Source organism: Anabrus simplex, chromosome 1, assembly GCF_040414725.1.
Source record: "Anabrus simplex isolate iqAnaSimp1 chromosome 1, ASM4041472v1, whole genome shotgun sequence".
Taxonomy (NCBI): Eukaryota; Metazoa; Arthropoda; class Insecta; order Orthoptera; family Tettigoniidae; genus Anabrus; species Anabrus simplex.
Genome location: NC_090265.1, coordinates 914,545,993 through 914,564,160, shown reverse-complemented (window position 1 = coordinate 914,564,160; position 18,168 = coordinate 914,545,993). Strand labels below are relative to the sequence as shown.

The 18,168-nt window shown below is 41.7% G+C and overlaps 1 protein-coding gene across 1 annotated transcript in view; it reads right to left on the bottom strand.

The window, feature by feature from the left end:
- The window catches only part of Keap1 (kelch like ECH associated protein 1), a 66,718-nt gene extending 52,460 nt beyond the window's left edge, over positions 1 to 14,258 (bottom strand). The window contains exon 1 of the mRNA XM_067136633.2: positions 13,654 to 14,258. Coding sequence (XP_066992734.1) covers positions 13,654 to 13,827 — 174 coding nt within the window. The 5' untranslated portion in view covers positions 13,828 to 14,258. The remainder of the gene's footprint in view (positions 1 to 13,653) is intronic.
- Positions 14,259 to 18,168: the final 3,910 nt, after the last annotated feature.

The following is an 18,168-nucleotide window of genomic DNA, read 5'->3' as shown; positions in this document are numbered from 1 at the left end:
ATGCCCCGTTTATATACGGGGTCAAGTATGATGTGAGAGTTTCGTGGCCAGTTTTACGACCAGATGCCCTCCCAGACGTCAAACTCATCAGATGAGTTAATGAGACGAAATGAATGACATGATATACACTGAGTGGCCAAAAGTCATGGGAAGACACTGAATGTGATGTTAGTAACGAGTTGCTCCTCCGCGAGCCCTCAAAACGGCAGCAATATGGGGAAGCATCGACTCTACAAGGTGTTGGAATCGTTCAGGAGGGATCTGGATCCACGCATCTTACACTACTGTACTACTCACAATTGGTCTTGTGTAGTTGATGCGAAGTTCATGGAGTGTACACCAACATCGACAGCATCCCATAGATGCTCGATTGTATTAATATCGGGGGATCTGGAGGGCCAATCCATGGTCGTAAGTTCACTGGAGTGCTCCTCCAACCACCCGCGTGCCACCATAGAGCGGTGACATGGCGCACTGTCCTGTTGAAACATGACATCTCCATCAGGGTACTCTAGGGCCACAAAGGGATGCAGATGGTCTGAAAGAATGTCCATATAAAGTGCACCTGTCAGCGCTCCCTGCACCCGGCCAATGGGCCTAATTGCGACCATAAGAACGTCGCCCAGACCAGAACTGAGCCACCTCCCGTCTGGACACAACCTTGTTCATAATAATAATAATTTCGTGTGGCTATTTCTAGCCGGGTGCAGCCCTTGTAAGGCAGACCCTTCGATGAGGGTGGGCGGCATCTGTCATGTATAGGTAACTGCGTGTTATTGTGGTGGAGGATAGTGTTATGTGTGGTGTGAGTTGCAGGAATGTTGGGGACAGCACAAACACCCAGCCCCCGAGCCATTGGATTTAACCAATGAAGGTTAAAATCCCCGACCCGGCCGGGAATCGAACCCGGGACCCTCTGAACCGAAGGCCAGTACGCTGACCGTTCAGCCAACGAGTCGGACACAACCTTGTTAACACGCAGGATCCATAACTTCATGGGGCATTCGCCACACTCTCACGGGCCCATCAGCTCAATACAACTAGAACCGGGATTCATCGAACCATACCACACGCCGCCTCTGTTCCATGGTCCATTGCCGGTGTTCGCGGGCCCATGCACGTCGCTGAGCTCCGTGTCTAGGTGTCAGCAAAGCGACACGAGTTGGTCGTCGGCTGGTGAAACCTATGCGGTGCAGTTGCCTCCTTACAGTTCTCGTAGAAATGGGTTCCCGACTTCCAAGATTCAACTGGGTAGTGATCTGACTCACAGTAGCCCGTCGAGCGTCCAGTATGGTTCTGCGGAGGCGACGTGATGCCCGTTCGCTAAACACCTGCGGTGTTCCTGTGCGGCAGTTTATGCGGGTGGTAACAATCTCTCTGCGATATTGAAGATCCACTCTCGACAATGTTGACCTCGGAAACCCGAATACGCGTGTAATCTCCGCAATGCTATGACCCATGCGCCGTGCGCCGATGAACATTCCATGTTCAAAGTCGGTTAACTCGCGACGTGTTGCCATCTTCATGGCACTGGTGTCTGTGACAGACTGTTCAGCTACGCCGCAGCTAGTCGCAACACTCAGGGGTCATGATGATGATGATGATTGTTTAAAGGGACCTAACATCGAAGGTCATCGGCCTCTAACTCAGGGGTCATCCACGGCACATTTTCTAATGGAAGACCCCTTCCCGTGACTTTTGGACACTCAGTGTATAATAGTGCCGGCACATAGCACACGCCTGTCGAATAGCATCAAGGGGTCTGATAAACACTTAACATCTCAATCCGATGGACGAATCCCCATCAACAGCGGCATATGCCCTCACTTCATATGAACAATGAGGAGAGTTTTGGAATTGAGCTTAGGATGTTGACATGCAATCTAGTGATTAGAAATTCTTTTTAACATGTGTTGTTCATAGTCGCCTGCACATACTATGTATATCCGTCCCTGCCGGCCAACATTCTGATGTTTTTTTTTTTTCCGACCATCGGGACTGAAACCGGTTAACCACGGTCTCAGGCCATATAAGCTTGACGCTTTATGGATCATAGGCACCAAGGCAGGATATTTATTTATTTATTTATTTATTTATTTATTTATTTATTTATTTATTTATTTATTTATTTATTTATTTATTGACTTTCGCCAACTGGAGATTGCCCTTGAGGACAAAGTATACAGAAAACAAGATACATTTTTAAAGCAATTATGAGAAGTTGATTACATAATAGTGGTTGGTCAGTGCATCTGACATACCGATATGTTGTTATCATTCAAAAGTTTGGGAGACATTGTTTTTACAGATTTGGATTAAATATTTCAGGGCAGTCACTGTAACTTCTCTTATTAATGCAATATACAAAATGGACATTTTGCTTCCTAAATAGGGAGTGAACAAGACCGAGATTCTGGAAGGAGGTTGGAGTAAGAAGTAACTGTCAACCTCATCCATCGACAAATATTACGTATTTTAAGAGACTGTATAATCATGCATGCCATTTAATTCTGGACACGGTCGCTCCCTCCCCACTCTTAGTCCTCTCCTGTCCCATCGTCGCCATAAGACCTATCTGTGTCGGTGCGACGTAAAGCAGAATGTATGTTTGATCGTTTCGAGTGGACTAAAAAACTACTGGACCGATTTCGCTGAAAATTTCACAATTTGTTCTTATTACTCCTGAGAGGGTTTAGGAAGTTCTTTGAACGAAATCTGACGGGTAGCTTTTTTATGATGAGGAATTTTATGTAATTAATGCAATTGCAAAGCCGCACCAAGATTGGATCGACTTGATGGACAGATTGTCGCTAGGCGATTGATAGCCCGTTAAGAAATCCTGTATATAGGAGGAGGGGAACAAGCCGCCATGTTTTTGAAGTACCTTTCCACATCTCCTCCTAAACCACTGGAGCAATTTCAACCAAACTGGGTATACTTATGACTTACTATCTTACTGTGGGGGTAAGCCACATCTCTAGCATCCTTAGGGGTGGGAGTGGGAGGGGATTATAACAATAATCGAGAATGGTATAGATTCCGTAGTTTTCGGAGTCGCTGAGATGAACAGTGACACTCAGGATTCCGTTTAAGTCGAAAGAAAATATCCACAATTATCGAGATTACGGATTAATGTGTGTATGTTCCAGCATAGATCTCAACTAAACTTAGTAAATATAATATAATATAATATAATATAATATAATATAATATAATATAATATAATATAATATAATATAATATAATGACTTACTATCTTGAAAAATTACTGTGGGGTAAGACACTCCTAGCACCCAAAGGGAAGGGGGTAAAAAATATAAAAATAATCAGAAAAGACACACCAGTGTCGAATCCATTGTTTTCGGGGCCGCTGAGATGAACTGTGACACCCTGGATGCCTTTTAAGTCATAGTTCAGGCCCAGTCGAAATGGAGGTTGAGAAGTGTAGAAAGAGAATGTCAAAAATGACCGAGATTATGGATGTATGTTTGTGTGCATGTTCCAGTATACCTCTTAACCGAACTTTGTACACCTATGACTTACTACTTACTGTCTGAAAAAAATACTGTGGGGTAACACACCCCCTAGCATCCCTTGGAGTGGGGGAGAGGAGGGGTGACATGTATAAATAATCGACAACGACCAATGTCATTGTCCAATTCATAGTTTTCCGAGTTGATGAGATGAATAATGACACTCCAAATGCATTTTAAGTCTAAGTTTAATCCCTATCGGCATTAGGGTCGAGAAAAGGTGAAAAAGTATGTCCAAAATGGCCAAGATTATGGATGTATGTGTGTAAGTTCCAACATAGCTCTCAACGAAAATTAGTACACAGACGACTCACTATCTAAAGAAAAATACTTCAGCGTTAAGACACTAGCAGCCGTAGGGCGTGGCTCAGAAGTGAAATATAAAAGTAATAGAAAACTACCCATATTAATGCATAGTCCATAGTTTTCGGGGTCGCTGAGATGAATAGTGACACACTGGATGTCGTTTAAGTCCAAGTTCATCCACCGTCGGCATGGGGATGAGAAGGGGTGAAAGAGAATATGTTCAAAATGACTGATATGTGTGTTGAGTCCACAGTTTTTGGGGTCTCTAGCCTCATTTGTGACCGTCCCAGTGACGGTTAGAATCGTGTAAAACATATCTATTGCGCGAGGCGTAAATACATACAATAACAACTTACTTCTACTATTTCTTTGAAAGGATCGGCTACTTCCCTGACTATCTGGGCTGCCACAATGGAATAATTTAACGCAAAATTATAATCTCAACTAAAATTGAAAATTAAACATATAACAATAAGTCTACATTTGCAAAAGAGTTCATAAACTATCAGTCAACGTCACAATACAGAAATATACACAAAAAACACGTCAAACAATTAATACAAATCATAAACATTTGAAGGAAGTGTCCGAACAGACCCGGGTATTACAGCTAGTAAAAAATAATATAAAGATATTTTTGGGTGATTTTAATGCTCAACTGGCAACGGGAGCACAATATAGATCAACAGTAGGAAGATATCCTGCTCACAGAATGACCAACAAAAATGGAATGACTCTTGTCGAATTGTGCCGGACTTTTGATCTTCAAGAAGTGTCAACATTCTATAACTCAAACTAATCAAACAAAAGACTTGGCCGTTAAAGGGTAACTTGAGCTGTGAAAAACAGATTGTTCACGTTGCAATCTCCAGAAGAGCAATGAAGGAGATTATGCCTGTCAAAACAGGTGTCATGTTCGAACTTGATCACGACTTTTTCCCGGGTTAAGATGAACTTCACTCCTCTGAAGAAGACTTGAAAAACTGGAAATAAAATCCACAGGTATGATGAGAAGAAACTTAAGATCAGTCAAGAAATTAAAAGAGCAGTATCACCCGAACTTGACCTTTGAATCTAAGAACTGGACTGACTACGCATCCAAGGTTCAACAAGCAGCTCATGCCACAATCCTGGCAGCTCCTAAACAAAAACATCTATGGTGGAACTAAACCTGCGAAAATGCACTAACTCGAAGAATATATGCCTAGACGAAATGGAATTCGAGCAAGGAACAAGAAGATTTTGATGCATTCCGTGATGTAAGGAAAGCCGCTACCCAAGTGTTTCAATGTACAAAGCGATCATATGGGAAACAACAGAGGAACAACGTCGATCACGACTTCCGAAAGAACAACGTCGATCACGACTTCCGAAAGAACTTCAGGGACTTTAATCAAACCTTCAAATCTAATCCGAACGGGCATCAAGCCCCCAGTCTGTGCTATAGAGATGAAATTGGAAAGCTAGGCCTCAACAGCATGGGAAATCGCTACATTTTGGCTAAGTATTTCAGTTAAGTTGCTTAACTGCGACGAGAAAACAGACAGCCTACCAATCTTCCCTCCTGTTTAAGTTCTACGTAACAGCCACCGTCTAATATCGAAATTAAACAGATAATAGACAGTTATGAAGTACAATAAGGCAGCCAGGAAGATTCTACTACGGCAAAACTACTGAAGCTGGCGAATGAGGATACTCTGGATACAATGGTCCAGGGATGGCGAACCTCTGACACGCCACTAGGTGACACGCGAACACTTCTGTGACACGCCGCACAACATACCAACATTTTTAAATGTTTTTAACACGTAATAAATAGGTCCAAAAATCTACCAACATAGCAATGAAGGAGATTATGAATGTCAACGTACAGATGCAATGAAGGAGATTATGAATGTCAACGTACAGATGGGTGTCATGTTTGACTCTGATCACTGCTTTTTCCAAGGTTACGTCGAACTTCATTCCTCTGAGTAAGACTCGAAAAACTGGAAATAAAAACCACACGTATTATGAGACGAAACTTAAGATCAGTCATAAAGACGTATGTCACAATTAATTCTATGGCCATATTTTTTTACAAACGTAATTAGGTTAAAGCCGGCCCCGAGGTGTAGGGGTAGCGTGCTTGCCTCTTACCCGGAGGCCCCGGGTTCGATTCCCGGCCAGGTCAGGGATTTTTACCTGGTCCTGAGGGCTGGTTCGAGGTCCACTCAGCCTACGTGATTAGAATTGAGGAGCAATCTGACGATGAGATAGCGGCCCCGGTCTAGAAAACCAAGAATAACGGCCGAGGGGATTCGTCGTGCTGACCACACGACACCCCGTAATCTGCAGGCCTTCGGGCTGAGCAGCGGTCACTTGATAGGCCAAGGTCCTTCAAGGGCTGCAGTGCCATGGGGTTTGTTTGTTTATTAGGTTAAAGCGAAAATTTATGTTATTAATCAAATTTACCTGTTTTTAAATTGTAATTTTCAGTGATGTTTGCAAAATCATGAAACATTTAGTGACATGGATTTACAATATATGTAATGCTATTTTTTTTTTTTTTTTGCTAGTTGCTTTACGTCGCACCGACACAGATAGGTCTTATGGCGACGATGGGACAGGAAAGGGTAGGAGTGGGAAGGAAGCGGCCGTGGCCTTAATTAAGGTACAGCCCCAGCATTTGCCTGGCGTGAAAATGGGAAACCACGGAAAACCATTTTCAGGGCTGCCGACAGTGGGGTTCGAACCTACTATCTCCCGAATACTGGATACTGGCCGCACTTACGCGACTGCAGCTATCGAGCTCGGTATATATGTAATGCAATCTAATACTTAAATGAAGTCATATGAGGGGGTTTTACGATTATTTTAAAGAAAAATAACCGGTGGCACACTAGAGAGTAAGAATAAACAAGACTTTAACTGACACGGTAGTCTGAAAAAGGTTTGCCATCCATGCACTAGTCTGTCTCTTTCAGGAGATTTGGAGAAGGGGCACAATACAATAGGCCTACTAGTTGAATGATAGTCAGCATTGATCCATCCTCTCCATAAAAGAGGAGACAAGAAGAACGTTGACAATTACACGGCTATATCGATAGTGCCTGCGTCTTACAAGATTCTTTCTAAATTACTCCAAATAGGATCGAAACTCATCTTGATAAACAGATCAGCGAGTAGCAAGCTGGTTTCAGAAAGGTCCGTTCCTGCTCGGAAAAGTCTTCAGTCTGAAGATCATCAGATACAAGGCAACTGGGAGGTTTGACTACGTAGTCGTCTTTGTTGATTTCAGAAAAGCATACGATTCGATTGACCGAGAGTCCTTATTGAATGTCCTCGAAGAGTTTGGAGTACATTACACGCCCAGGAACTTGATTACGCAGATTCTCACCACCAACAGTATCAAAAGAAAAATTCATGGATAAGATTTCAGAGCCCTTCGAGATAAAGACGGGTCAAACAAGGGGATTGACTTTCTCCCCTTCGGTCAGGCCCCAAACTCAAAGGAGTATAATTATGTAGACTGCCTGGTCTTCGCGGATGACTTAACGATTTTTGCCAACATCAGTTCGGCAATCAGGAAGATGAACAATATCTAAGTACCAGCAGAGAAAGTAGGAATGCATATCTCCTTTAAGAAGACAAAGTACATGAAGAACTTCAGTGACGGGCCGGAGTATATGAAAACTTACCACGGAAAGATTGGAAGAGTGAAGAAATTTTAAGTATCTGGGTGAAGTAATCTATGAGAATGACCTAGAACGCGACCAGTATACGGATCTGAACATTAGAGCGGGCGTACCAACTGACTAAAAACATATACAATAAGAAGATGCTGAGCATAGGAGCCAAACTAAAACATTACAGCACGGATGTTAGGCCACAATGTATGCTTGAATCGAAAACGACAAGTCGACCAGGAAGAGAATGCAGGCCACTACGAAAGATCATGAGCAACAGATGGGTTGACGGGCAGGTAAGAATAAGATCCAACAAAGAAGTTTTATATTTTTTACCATTTGATTTACGTCGCACGGACACAAATAGGTCTTTCGGCGGCGGTGGAATAGGAAAGGGCTATGAGCGGGAAGGAAGCGACCGTAGACTTAAGGTACAGCCCCAGCTTTTGCCGCGTTTGTAAATGGGAAACCACGGAAAACCATCTTCATGCCTGTCCACAATGTGGTTCGAACCTACTATCTCTCGAATGCAAGCAGACAGCTACGTGCCCCAAACCACACAGCCACTCGCTCCGTCAATAAAGAGGTACACGGCAAGATAGAACCAATTACAGCAATTAAAAAGAGTGCCGTTTTGTGGGCACGTCTTCCGTAGCCTATGAATAATGAGCGGTTCACTAAGAAAATCTGGAATTATCTGAATCCGAAGTCATCCAAATTAAGATGTTTCCAAGAATGTGAGAAAGATCTGCAAAAGATAGGCATTGCGGGGATAAAATGCATGACCGGCATAGTTTCAGGAGGATTGTGAAAAGTCAACGTGGCTTTATTGTGAAGTCAGAATCAAGAAGACGGAGAGGGCCTTTCGGGAGGGGAATGAAAATCTTCCGTAGGTCCGAAATACATGCAGTAAATATGTTAGTAGCCTAAAGAGATACTGGCAAGACATCAAAGCCGGCAAACGAACATTAACGACATTAAAAATGAATTGGTTGTTAACACGCAGTCCAGAGAGGCTAATTTGGAATGTTTTTCTTTTTGGTCTTAGGTAGGTAGGTAAGATTTATTAAACAAAGCACCCGTTCTCCAGTGAGGGTGGCCATAAAGCACCGGAATACATGCAGTAAATATGTTAGTAGCCTAAATGATAATATTTATAATAATGATACAATAAAAAACTTTTGCCAATGATTACGATCTCGGATATAAATGAAATTCTAAGGTTTTGTAGGGTAATGGCTGTGTTCTTTGATAGGGTACCTCTGGATCCAAACAGGAGGCATTTGACAACTCAGTGAATGAGAGGAACATTATACTTGGCCGACAAATATGGGAGACATGGCGTATAAATAGTTTGCTTTTCGAGATCAACATTCTGAGCCTGTCGCTTGAATAGCTGTCGATGTTAAGAGACGCGAAGGTATCGGAATTTTGTGACACACTACTACTACTACTATTACTAAAAAACTGTTTTCATTCCTTCCCTGAAGGGCAAGGCGAGCCTCATAGACGCCGTCTCTCAGGCCGGGAGAGAATTATTTTGTTCCTGTTTTGTAGACCTGGAGTACACATAAGAGAGTTTACGGAAAAAGCCGTTGACAATGCTAGAATATTGCGGCATCAAGAAGATACTAAAAATACAGGCAGAGCACACCGAGATCCGATAGTTAATAATAATAATAATAATAATAATAATAATAATAATAATAATAATAATAAACGTATGGCCCCAGCTACCGTGTGCAAGCATTTTAAGTTGACGCCACCTGGCTGCTTGCTCGTCAATTTGGACGTTCCGTTTTACTCTTGACCTACTAGATGGCAGAGAAAACCGAACATCTCCTGGACGTCTATGGCTGAGTTTTAATTAATTTCGTCGGGTGAACACCAAATGTGTCACCAGAGATCTTTCACATGCCGACATCGTAAGACATGGAGTGTTGAATGGTGAATGGACTTTTTTCCGCCCCTCAAAGATCCGACTACCTCTGCCGGATTTGAACCCGCTATCTTGGGATCCGGGGGCCGAAACTACTGAAGTATGAGTAGTCCTATGTTCCGATTTATAAGACGACTCACACAAATCTGTAATACTTATCCATTAAAGTTTAAATTGATAAAATGCATATACAAACGACATGAATCAGCTGTGTGGTAAGGTGGAAACTCGTACGTAAATTATGAGTAATATCTTGGAAAGTGAATAGAAATATGCACGCAGTAGAGTATGAATATCGGCATTTCACGATGTAGTGATGCTGAAATGACAGATTTAAGACGAATGCATGTCATATCATGTGGGCGATCCGAACATTCTCCAAGGATGACAGTGAAGTGAACTGAAGTAAGAGCAAATGGAGCGAGTTGTCAGTTTCAGTATCCTAAATTGTACGAAGAAATTTAATTTTCAATTCAAATTAACCTAACTTCGCACAGTTAGTAGCAAAGGAATAAAAGGCCACGTACCATGCAGCGATGAAAAATGTCCTTCAGATATTTACCAAAGATCTAGCTGTGTATTTTAACCTATCGAAGAAAACGCTTTGGAGTTAATATGATTTAAAAATACAGTATAAAAATAAGTAGATTTTCCGATTCCTTAAGTTTGTGAAGAATCGGAAGTATAATAGAACCTTTACAAAATAGTTGCTAGATACTACAGTCTTCAATTAAGAGTTTTGGAACTTCTTGTCTTATCTCGTTATTAGACAATCAAATATCTATGATTCGAAGCTTAGAAGCTCATTTTGTTCAATTTGCGATAAATTCAACAGGAAGCTAGTATGCTTAACAAAACTGTACCTTTGGCTTGCATGGAACGGAAATTCAACAGGGTGCATGCTTAATGTTGAAATGATGATGATCGGCAAGATTACGGGCGAAGTCTAAGTCAATGAAATTATTTATGCTTTCCATCTTCCGTAAATTAATCAAGAACAAAGTAGTTGTTTTATGCGACTGTTGACATCGTAATCATAACCACTGGACACCCTGTTTTACGTAGAATCCAAACCAACTACTGGGATGTGACATTTAATTTAAAAATCTCACATTAATTGACAGGGATTCGAACCACGACCGCTATCACGCCCCCTTCTATAAATGAAATTGCAGAGGAAACACAGGTCCTACCATAAAATCAAACATTAAAGGTACCAGTATTTAATTTGTCACTAGAGGCGAATTAAGGAAATAAGCAAATATTTATTTTCAGTTCAAAAAGGGAGTTATTTAATTTTTAGCGTCAATTCGATTAAACTGTACTTATTGACGGAAAGCTGATCGACTATTCCACATAGAGTCACTCTCACAATTGAACGTACGTCCTGTCTATTAAAATAAATATAAACAAGAGATGTTTACTCAATCGCATTATCATTACAAACTAGTGCTTTGGACATTTGTACAACAGGACAGGATTCCTTTTAATGAATACAATATTGTGTGCAATGCAAAACAAATTAAGAATCTAAATTTGTGTGTTGTAAGTATCACGAAATTGAGCATACACTGCTATATTTGTAGCAATCCATAATGTTCAGTAGCCGGTATAACCTCATTTAGCTTTTATAACAGCAGCTAGCCTCCTAGGCCTGGATCGAACATACTTTCGAGGCACTAAAAGAAGAATCTTCTGCCACTAGTTTTACAGCATTTACTTCAGTGCACCTTTGTTGGTGACTTTTGTGCATTTGCTCCTGTTTCTCGAACCCCCCCATTGCAGATTATCGATAAGTATTTAAATACAGAGACTGTGGTGAGTTTTCAGTCTTTTTGATATGTTTCGTCGCACTTTCCTAAACATTATTGTATAGTACTGATAAATAGGCATATTTGTGCATGGTAATTTCAATGAATTCTAGTTTACCTACACCGGAACTTGACATACAGCCCCTGAGCATGATAGATCCATCTCCATGTTTGACAGTAGGTCGTGGATTCTTATCTTCTATCGCTTTATTGAGTTGCCGCCATCCATATCGCAGTTCAAAGGATCCGAAGACGTTCAATTTGCTTTCCTCTGTGAAAACGACCGTATACCAAAATTCAGGAGGGCACTTAATATGTATCTTCCGTTAGCTAACGGTACTTATCCATATTTTGTTTCTGTTAACTCGTTCAACAAATGCAACATTTCGTACTCCTAGGGCTAGTTTCACAGGAAACGGATTTTCCGATCAGGGATGCAATTGTTGCGGTAAGATTTTGTATACTTTGTCATGGATTCCTTTGATTCTTTGAGTCCGTTCATTAAGAAGAGTTTTTCTATCCCTTCCTGCTTCACTGCGCACTGTCCCTCATACACTCATCAACAGTTTTTTGTAGTTCGAATGAGGTCAACCAACAATGTCCGATTTTTCGCAAAAAAATTAACCTGCAGAGCCAATTCCAAAATTGCATTGTGTTCTGCAATTGCTGTCTCTCTTCTACTTGTACAAGTTATTTTGCGTCTGACACATCACAGCAGTCGCTGAATACAGCGAAGATTGCGCTGAACTCATGGACTAGACACGTACACAAACAGTGAGGTTTTTGCTCATTTCAGTGTTTCAGTTTTAAATGTTCTATATGACGTAAATCGGGTAAATATACATCGTCCAAAGCATTGGAAGTAATTATTTTGTCACTGACAGGATGCACGATAGTCACAGTCATATCATATATTTGTCTGTTTCTCATCTTTCCTTACCTATCAATTACAAAACCTTTTAACATAAATGTCTCGTGTGCGCTCAATTGTAAGAGTGACTATGCGTACATAAAAAAAAGCATCGAAAAAAGTGCAAGTGTCGTGGGTAGTAAGGTGTATGAACATTTCAGTAAGAGTGGCCATTTCGAAGCACGACAGAAATGATAAAATACGAGACAAACGAAAAACTACCTTTCCAGTAAAAGTGCGTTCAGTGTTCAACATAGCATTTTCCTGGACTGAATTATGATGAGCATGGCGAACAACAGTCCGCGTATCAGGGACGGCGAACACTTATTATCCGGCTCGGCACCCTTCCGGTGTCAATATATGTACTCTGAATATAGGAGTCTTACTAGTCAATCGGACAGCGTACATAATCATCTTCGAATAAAAACAACATAACGACTAAGCATCTCTTCAGAGATAACCCGCATCACAATCAGAATACTTTAAAAAATGTTTTAGGCGATCACACTCCTATAGTAAAGTTATGATTGTAATCCCTCGAATATGACTAGCTTCAAGTGTTGCGTCCATATTTTGAACAAAAGGCAAATTCTCTTTCGTAAAATAATGGGAACAAGAAATCGATATTTGTCTTTCTTACGTGGAAGTACAACACCGGCGTTTTGCACTTATTTGTCCTAGGCTTAATTATACTAAGACACTATAATAATTTGCAGGCAGAGCTGGTATAGACTGGAGGGAGATATTTAATCTTATCACTATTACGGAAAATCCATCGTCCTTGATAGACGATAGTTCACCACGACGTAATATGATAGTATGCGTCTTACCACTACCATTAAGCACAATGACACGTATTTTGTAGTGATAAACATAAAAAATGGGAAGTTGTAAATAATGTCTAGGCAATAAAGGATGGACTGTTCACCTCTTGATTCCTCCTGCTGATATAAATTATACTGAGACCAACAGGTAATAAACTGTGTATTCTTCAGTCTCCATTAATAGTATTATATGCTACAGTAACTATAAAAATCTGGTCCAGTATTGGAAAAGATTCCCCTGAATTTGAAATGTGTACTTATATTTACCAAGACTGAGCGTGGAACTTCCAGTACAGTCAGATAACACTGAAGAGTGCTTGAATGAGACAGAATCTGTCATGAGGATTTACTGGCATGTTAAATGAATGCCATTATTTCAGTGCAATATTACAGCACTCCAACATCTCTTAAATCAAACAATATTCGAATAGACAAACAATTATTACCATCATCATCATCAGAACTCAGTCATCTCCAAGTAAGTTAATTTAACTGTCAGTGGAACAGAAAAATATTTTCCTATCAAAATATATTTTATCTGTTATCTACAAACGAACCCCCAAATACTGTATTGAATACTAATGTCTCTGCCCTTAACCCGTGTATTAGTTCTATAAAGTATTATAATGCAGTAAATCCCAGAATAAAATAATATAGCATACCTTCATAGCATCCTTGACATAGTTCGCCATGCAAAATGTCATGTCACCAAGATCCGCTGCTTTGTCCATAGAGGAACTAGACGTCTGACCGGGAATAGAGGTGAAGCATCTTCCCGGCGGAAAATCCGCCTCGTCAACAACCGGCACCCCGAGATAATCCTCTTCAGCGTCCATTTTCGGCGCCAAGTCACTTCACAAATTCACGTCACAATAAATGTCAATTGTCTCCCACAAACACATTTAAACTTGAGACGACTCCATACTGACGAACAGTAACTTCACATGATCAAAAAAATAAAATAAAACTGAATCACAACAAAAACCCTGAGCGCACTGGCGTTATTAAGTATCACTTTAATGATGAAAATCAATCACGAACAATATATCCTCACACGTTTCCTGTTGATAAAGTTAATGAAGAGCAAATTCAAACTCCAGTACATTAACATGCCGTGACCTAGCACTACTAAATGAAGTAACTTGCTGCTGCTCCCAGGCCGGCGGTAAATGGGTGGGGATGTCGTAGTAGTGTAACTTCTCCTCTCATGCTTTCCCCTCCGTTGAATCGACGGACCAATAATTAACTCTTCTTCCTTTGTCGCTTTTTGCAGCACCAACGTGCTCCAGCAATGACAACTGATAACTGCTTGGTTGGCCGAGAAGTGCTGACTCACGCCGTCACCCAGGGCCCCCTGCAATTATGAAGTCAACATGTAATATAACCTTCACGATTAGCAAGGCGCAGAGATAATCACTATCACAGGTAAAACATGACCTCGGTCATTCTCTCGCAGCCCGTATGGTTACATGCAACGTACAGTATAAAGGTTCAGCCACTTGTAAACAAATGGAATAGACTTGAAGAGAGCGGGTGCAGAGAATGCCTCCTTCTTCTACCATGCTCCCTAAATAGTATATTTTTTAATTTATTTTCAAAATCTTCCTCTACTCGTAGGCTGCTTAAGACACAGAATACATAAAAACAATGTCATTCAAAAATAAACAAATAAGGTAAATTATGTCTCAATCTGGCGGATATAAGTGGTGTCTGAGTATCAAAAGAGAACCCCTGAGCGCTTTCAGCTTCCATTCGATGAACTCCTTCGTGTTGATGTTGACGGTCTTCATCAGCTCTATCGTCTTCTTAGGGACTGTCCCCATGACCATAAGACAACTCACTTCACGTTTATACTCGTTATAAATCTCCCGGTGCAGAGACAGATTACAAGGAAGTGTATCATGACAGCCCGCGTATGACAGAATGGGAAGAGCCCCATCTCTACTGTAAACTATATGCTACAAAATACTCCGAAAGGAAAATGAAATCCCTACTTGTCGTGAGAGAATAGGTGAACATAATTTTAAGCATAACCATGTTTTGATGTAGGCCTTGTCCGTGCCTATGAAACACTTCTTCATGAAATAATAAAACCACTGTTATCGGTCACTTGGAAGTATCGTTAATAAGAGTCTCCACAACACGTTCCAGACAGTGTTCCATCTTCAGGTAATAAAAAGGGTTTACAGTTCGCTCGTATGTCTATGCCACATGATTTTATATTTCTAAAAGGAGAAAAACATATTTTTCACTTGATTATGGTTTTGAAGTTATTTAACTGTCAGTACATAATATTTACACATATTCTTTTTTTTTTTTGCTACGGGCTTTACGTCGCACCGACACAGATAGGTCTTATGGCGACGATGGGATAGGAAAGGCCTAGGAGTTGGAAGGAAGCGGCCGTGGCCTTAATTAAGGTACGGCCCCAGCATTTGCCTGGTGTGAAAATGGGAAACCACGGAAAACCATCTTCAGGGCTGCCGATGGTGGGATTCGAACCTACTATCTCCCGTATGCAAGCTCACAGCCGCGCGCCTCTACGCGCACGGCCAACTCGCCCGGTACAGATATTCTAAACATAGGCAAGCGTACAAGCTCACCGGACAAAAAGTACTCATCCTAGTGCGCATGCACAGATGCATCGTTAAGCCTGTACAGCTGGCCCAGCGGACGAGTCCCATGCTCAACCGCACGCGCACTGCCTCTACGTGAGTATAAGGCAGTAGCGATTAGTGAGACATTGATTTTTCAAGCGGACAGTGTACGTCAACATGGATCGATGTAAGGATGTGACAGTGGCAAAATGGGGCAATCGTGTTTGGCCGTGCCCATGGCTATACGGTGCGTGAAATTGCTGGAATTGTTGGCGTTTTGCAGCGGACTGTTCAACGTGTCTACAAACAGTGATGTACTACACGTGGCCACGGAACACGTCAGAATATTGTGGTCGGTAAAATAGCCTGACTGAGAGGCGCCGGAGACGCGTTTCACGGTTTGTGAATCTAAATCGCTTCCAACCCAACAGAAACTGCTGCACTCGGCGAATGAAGGTCCATCCCAACTTGTTAGCGAGAGAACATTGCGACGGGAACTGCATGCGATGAACATTTGGAGTCGGTCACCTCGTAAGGGGACACTGCTCATACAGGCACATAAAGGTGCGCGTATTCAATGGGCTACAAATCATCGAATGTGGACAGTAGCTGACTGGTGCAATGTAATGTGTTCTGACGAATCGCGTTGTTTTCCTGTATTCCAATAGCGCACGTCATCGAGTGCACTGAAGGCCAAATGAAGCATTTCATCCTGGATGTGTGCAAGGTCAGGTTCAAGCCGGAGGTGGGTCTGTGAAGTTTTGGGGGTGTTTTTCGTATCATGGATTGGGCCCGCTAACTGAGGTGACCACTAACATGAACCAGCATGCTTATTTAAACATTCTGGATAATCAGGTGTTGCCTTTCACGTCAACATCTGCATGATAAGCATGCTATTGAAACACTGATGTTTCAAGATGACAACACCGAAGTTCATCGGGTTGGACGCATGTGTGACTGGTTTTATGAACACTCCCTCCACCCTATTACATCTCGATTGGCCTGAAAAATCACCTGACTTGACCCCACTGAAAATCGGTGGGACAAGCTGGAACAGCGGGTAAAACACCGACATCAGCATCCCCACAATTTGGTGGAATTGCGCGATCAAATCTTCAGCGAGTGGCTTAACCTGGACGCGACGTACCTTGTGGACTCGCTTCCTAACCGAATCCAAGCGGTTATCAACACCAGACGCGGAGTTACACGGTATTAAATGAGGCTTGTAATGATTTCTCCACGTGTGACTATTTTTTTGTCCGGTGAGCTTACATATATATACAGTGACTCGCATAATTATTCGGACAGACATGATTTATTATAGTTTCCTTTGTATTAGTGCTTTCAGTAATAATAAAGCACTCATATAAATTAGATACAAGTTTCTGTATGGAATAATAAAGCTAAACATCCATCATTCTTCTAATGAACACGTTCAATGAAAATATAATCATTAAAAACAAAATCAAAACCAATATTGCACAAAATTATTCGGACACTTGCCGTTTTACTTATGGTCCTAAGGGTTCAGTATCTGGTGGGCTTTCCTTTCATTATAATTACTTCCGTGAGTCGACTTGGCAAGCTCTCCACTAATTTCCAGATGTAATCGGGAGATATCTTCTGCCACTCTTCTTGAAGTCCATTTTTCAATTATTCTCTAGATGTGACTGTTGTTTTCCTTATTTCTTTATCCAGTTTGTCCCAAAGATTCTCAATCCCATTCAAGTCTGGTGACTGAGGGGGAGGATGAAGCACCTTTGCGCAATTAAACAATAACCACATCCTTACATTCCAGGCCATATGCTTTGGGTGGTTATCTTGATAAAATTTAAAATGTTCACCAATCCCCATCTTTTCGGCACTCTTTTTCATACTGTCCCTCAGTATTTTAAGGTATTGAAAGTGGTCCATTTTACCCTCAATAAAAACCAATTCACTAACTCCATTCGCCGACATGCACCCCCACACCATTATATGTCCACCACCATGCTCCACAGTTGCTTTCAGATTTTTGTCTTGAAGCTCAATATTAGGACACCCCCAAACTGTTAACCTCCCATCAGATTGAAATATGTTAAATTTACTCTCATCAGCCTCCTCTGCGAACCATGTGACCTTGCCGCGGTGGGGAGGCTTGCGTGTCCCAATGATGCAGATAGCCGAGCCGCAGGTGCAACCATATCGGATGGGTATCTCTTGAGAGACCAGACTAACGAATGGTTCATCGAAAGGGGGGTAGCAGCCTTTCGGTAGTTGCAAGGGCGGCAGTCTAGGTGATTGACTGATACGGCCTTGTAATAATACTCAACATGGTTTAGCTGTGTTGATACTGCTACACGGCTGAAAGCAACGGGAAACTACAGCCGTAACTAACTCCCGAGGACATGCAGCTCTCTCTGTATGAATGATGTACTGATGATGGCTTCCTCCCGGGTAAAATATTCCGGAGGTAAACTAGTCACCCATTCGGATCTCCGGGTGGGGACTACACGAAAGGGGGCGATCATCAGGAAGATGGATACTGACATTCTGCGAGTCGGAGCGTGGAATGTTAGAAGTTTGAATCGTTCTGGTAGG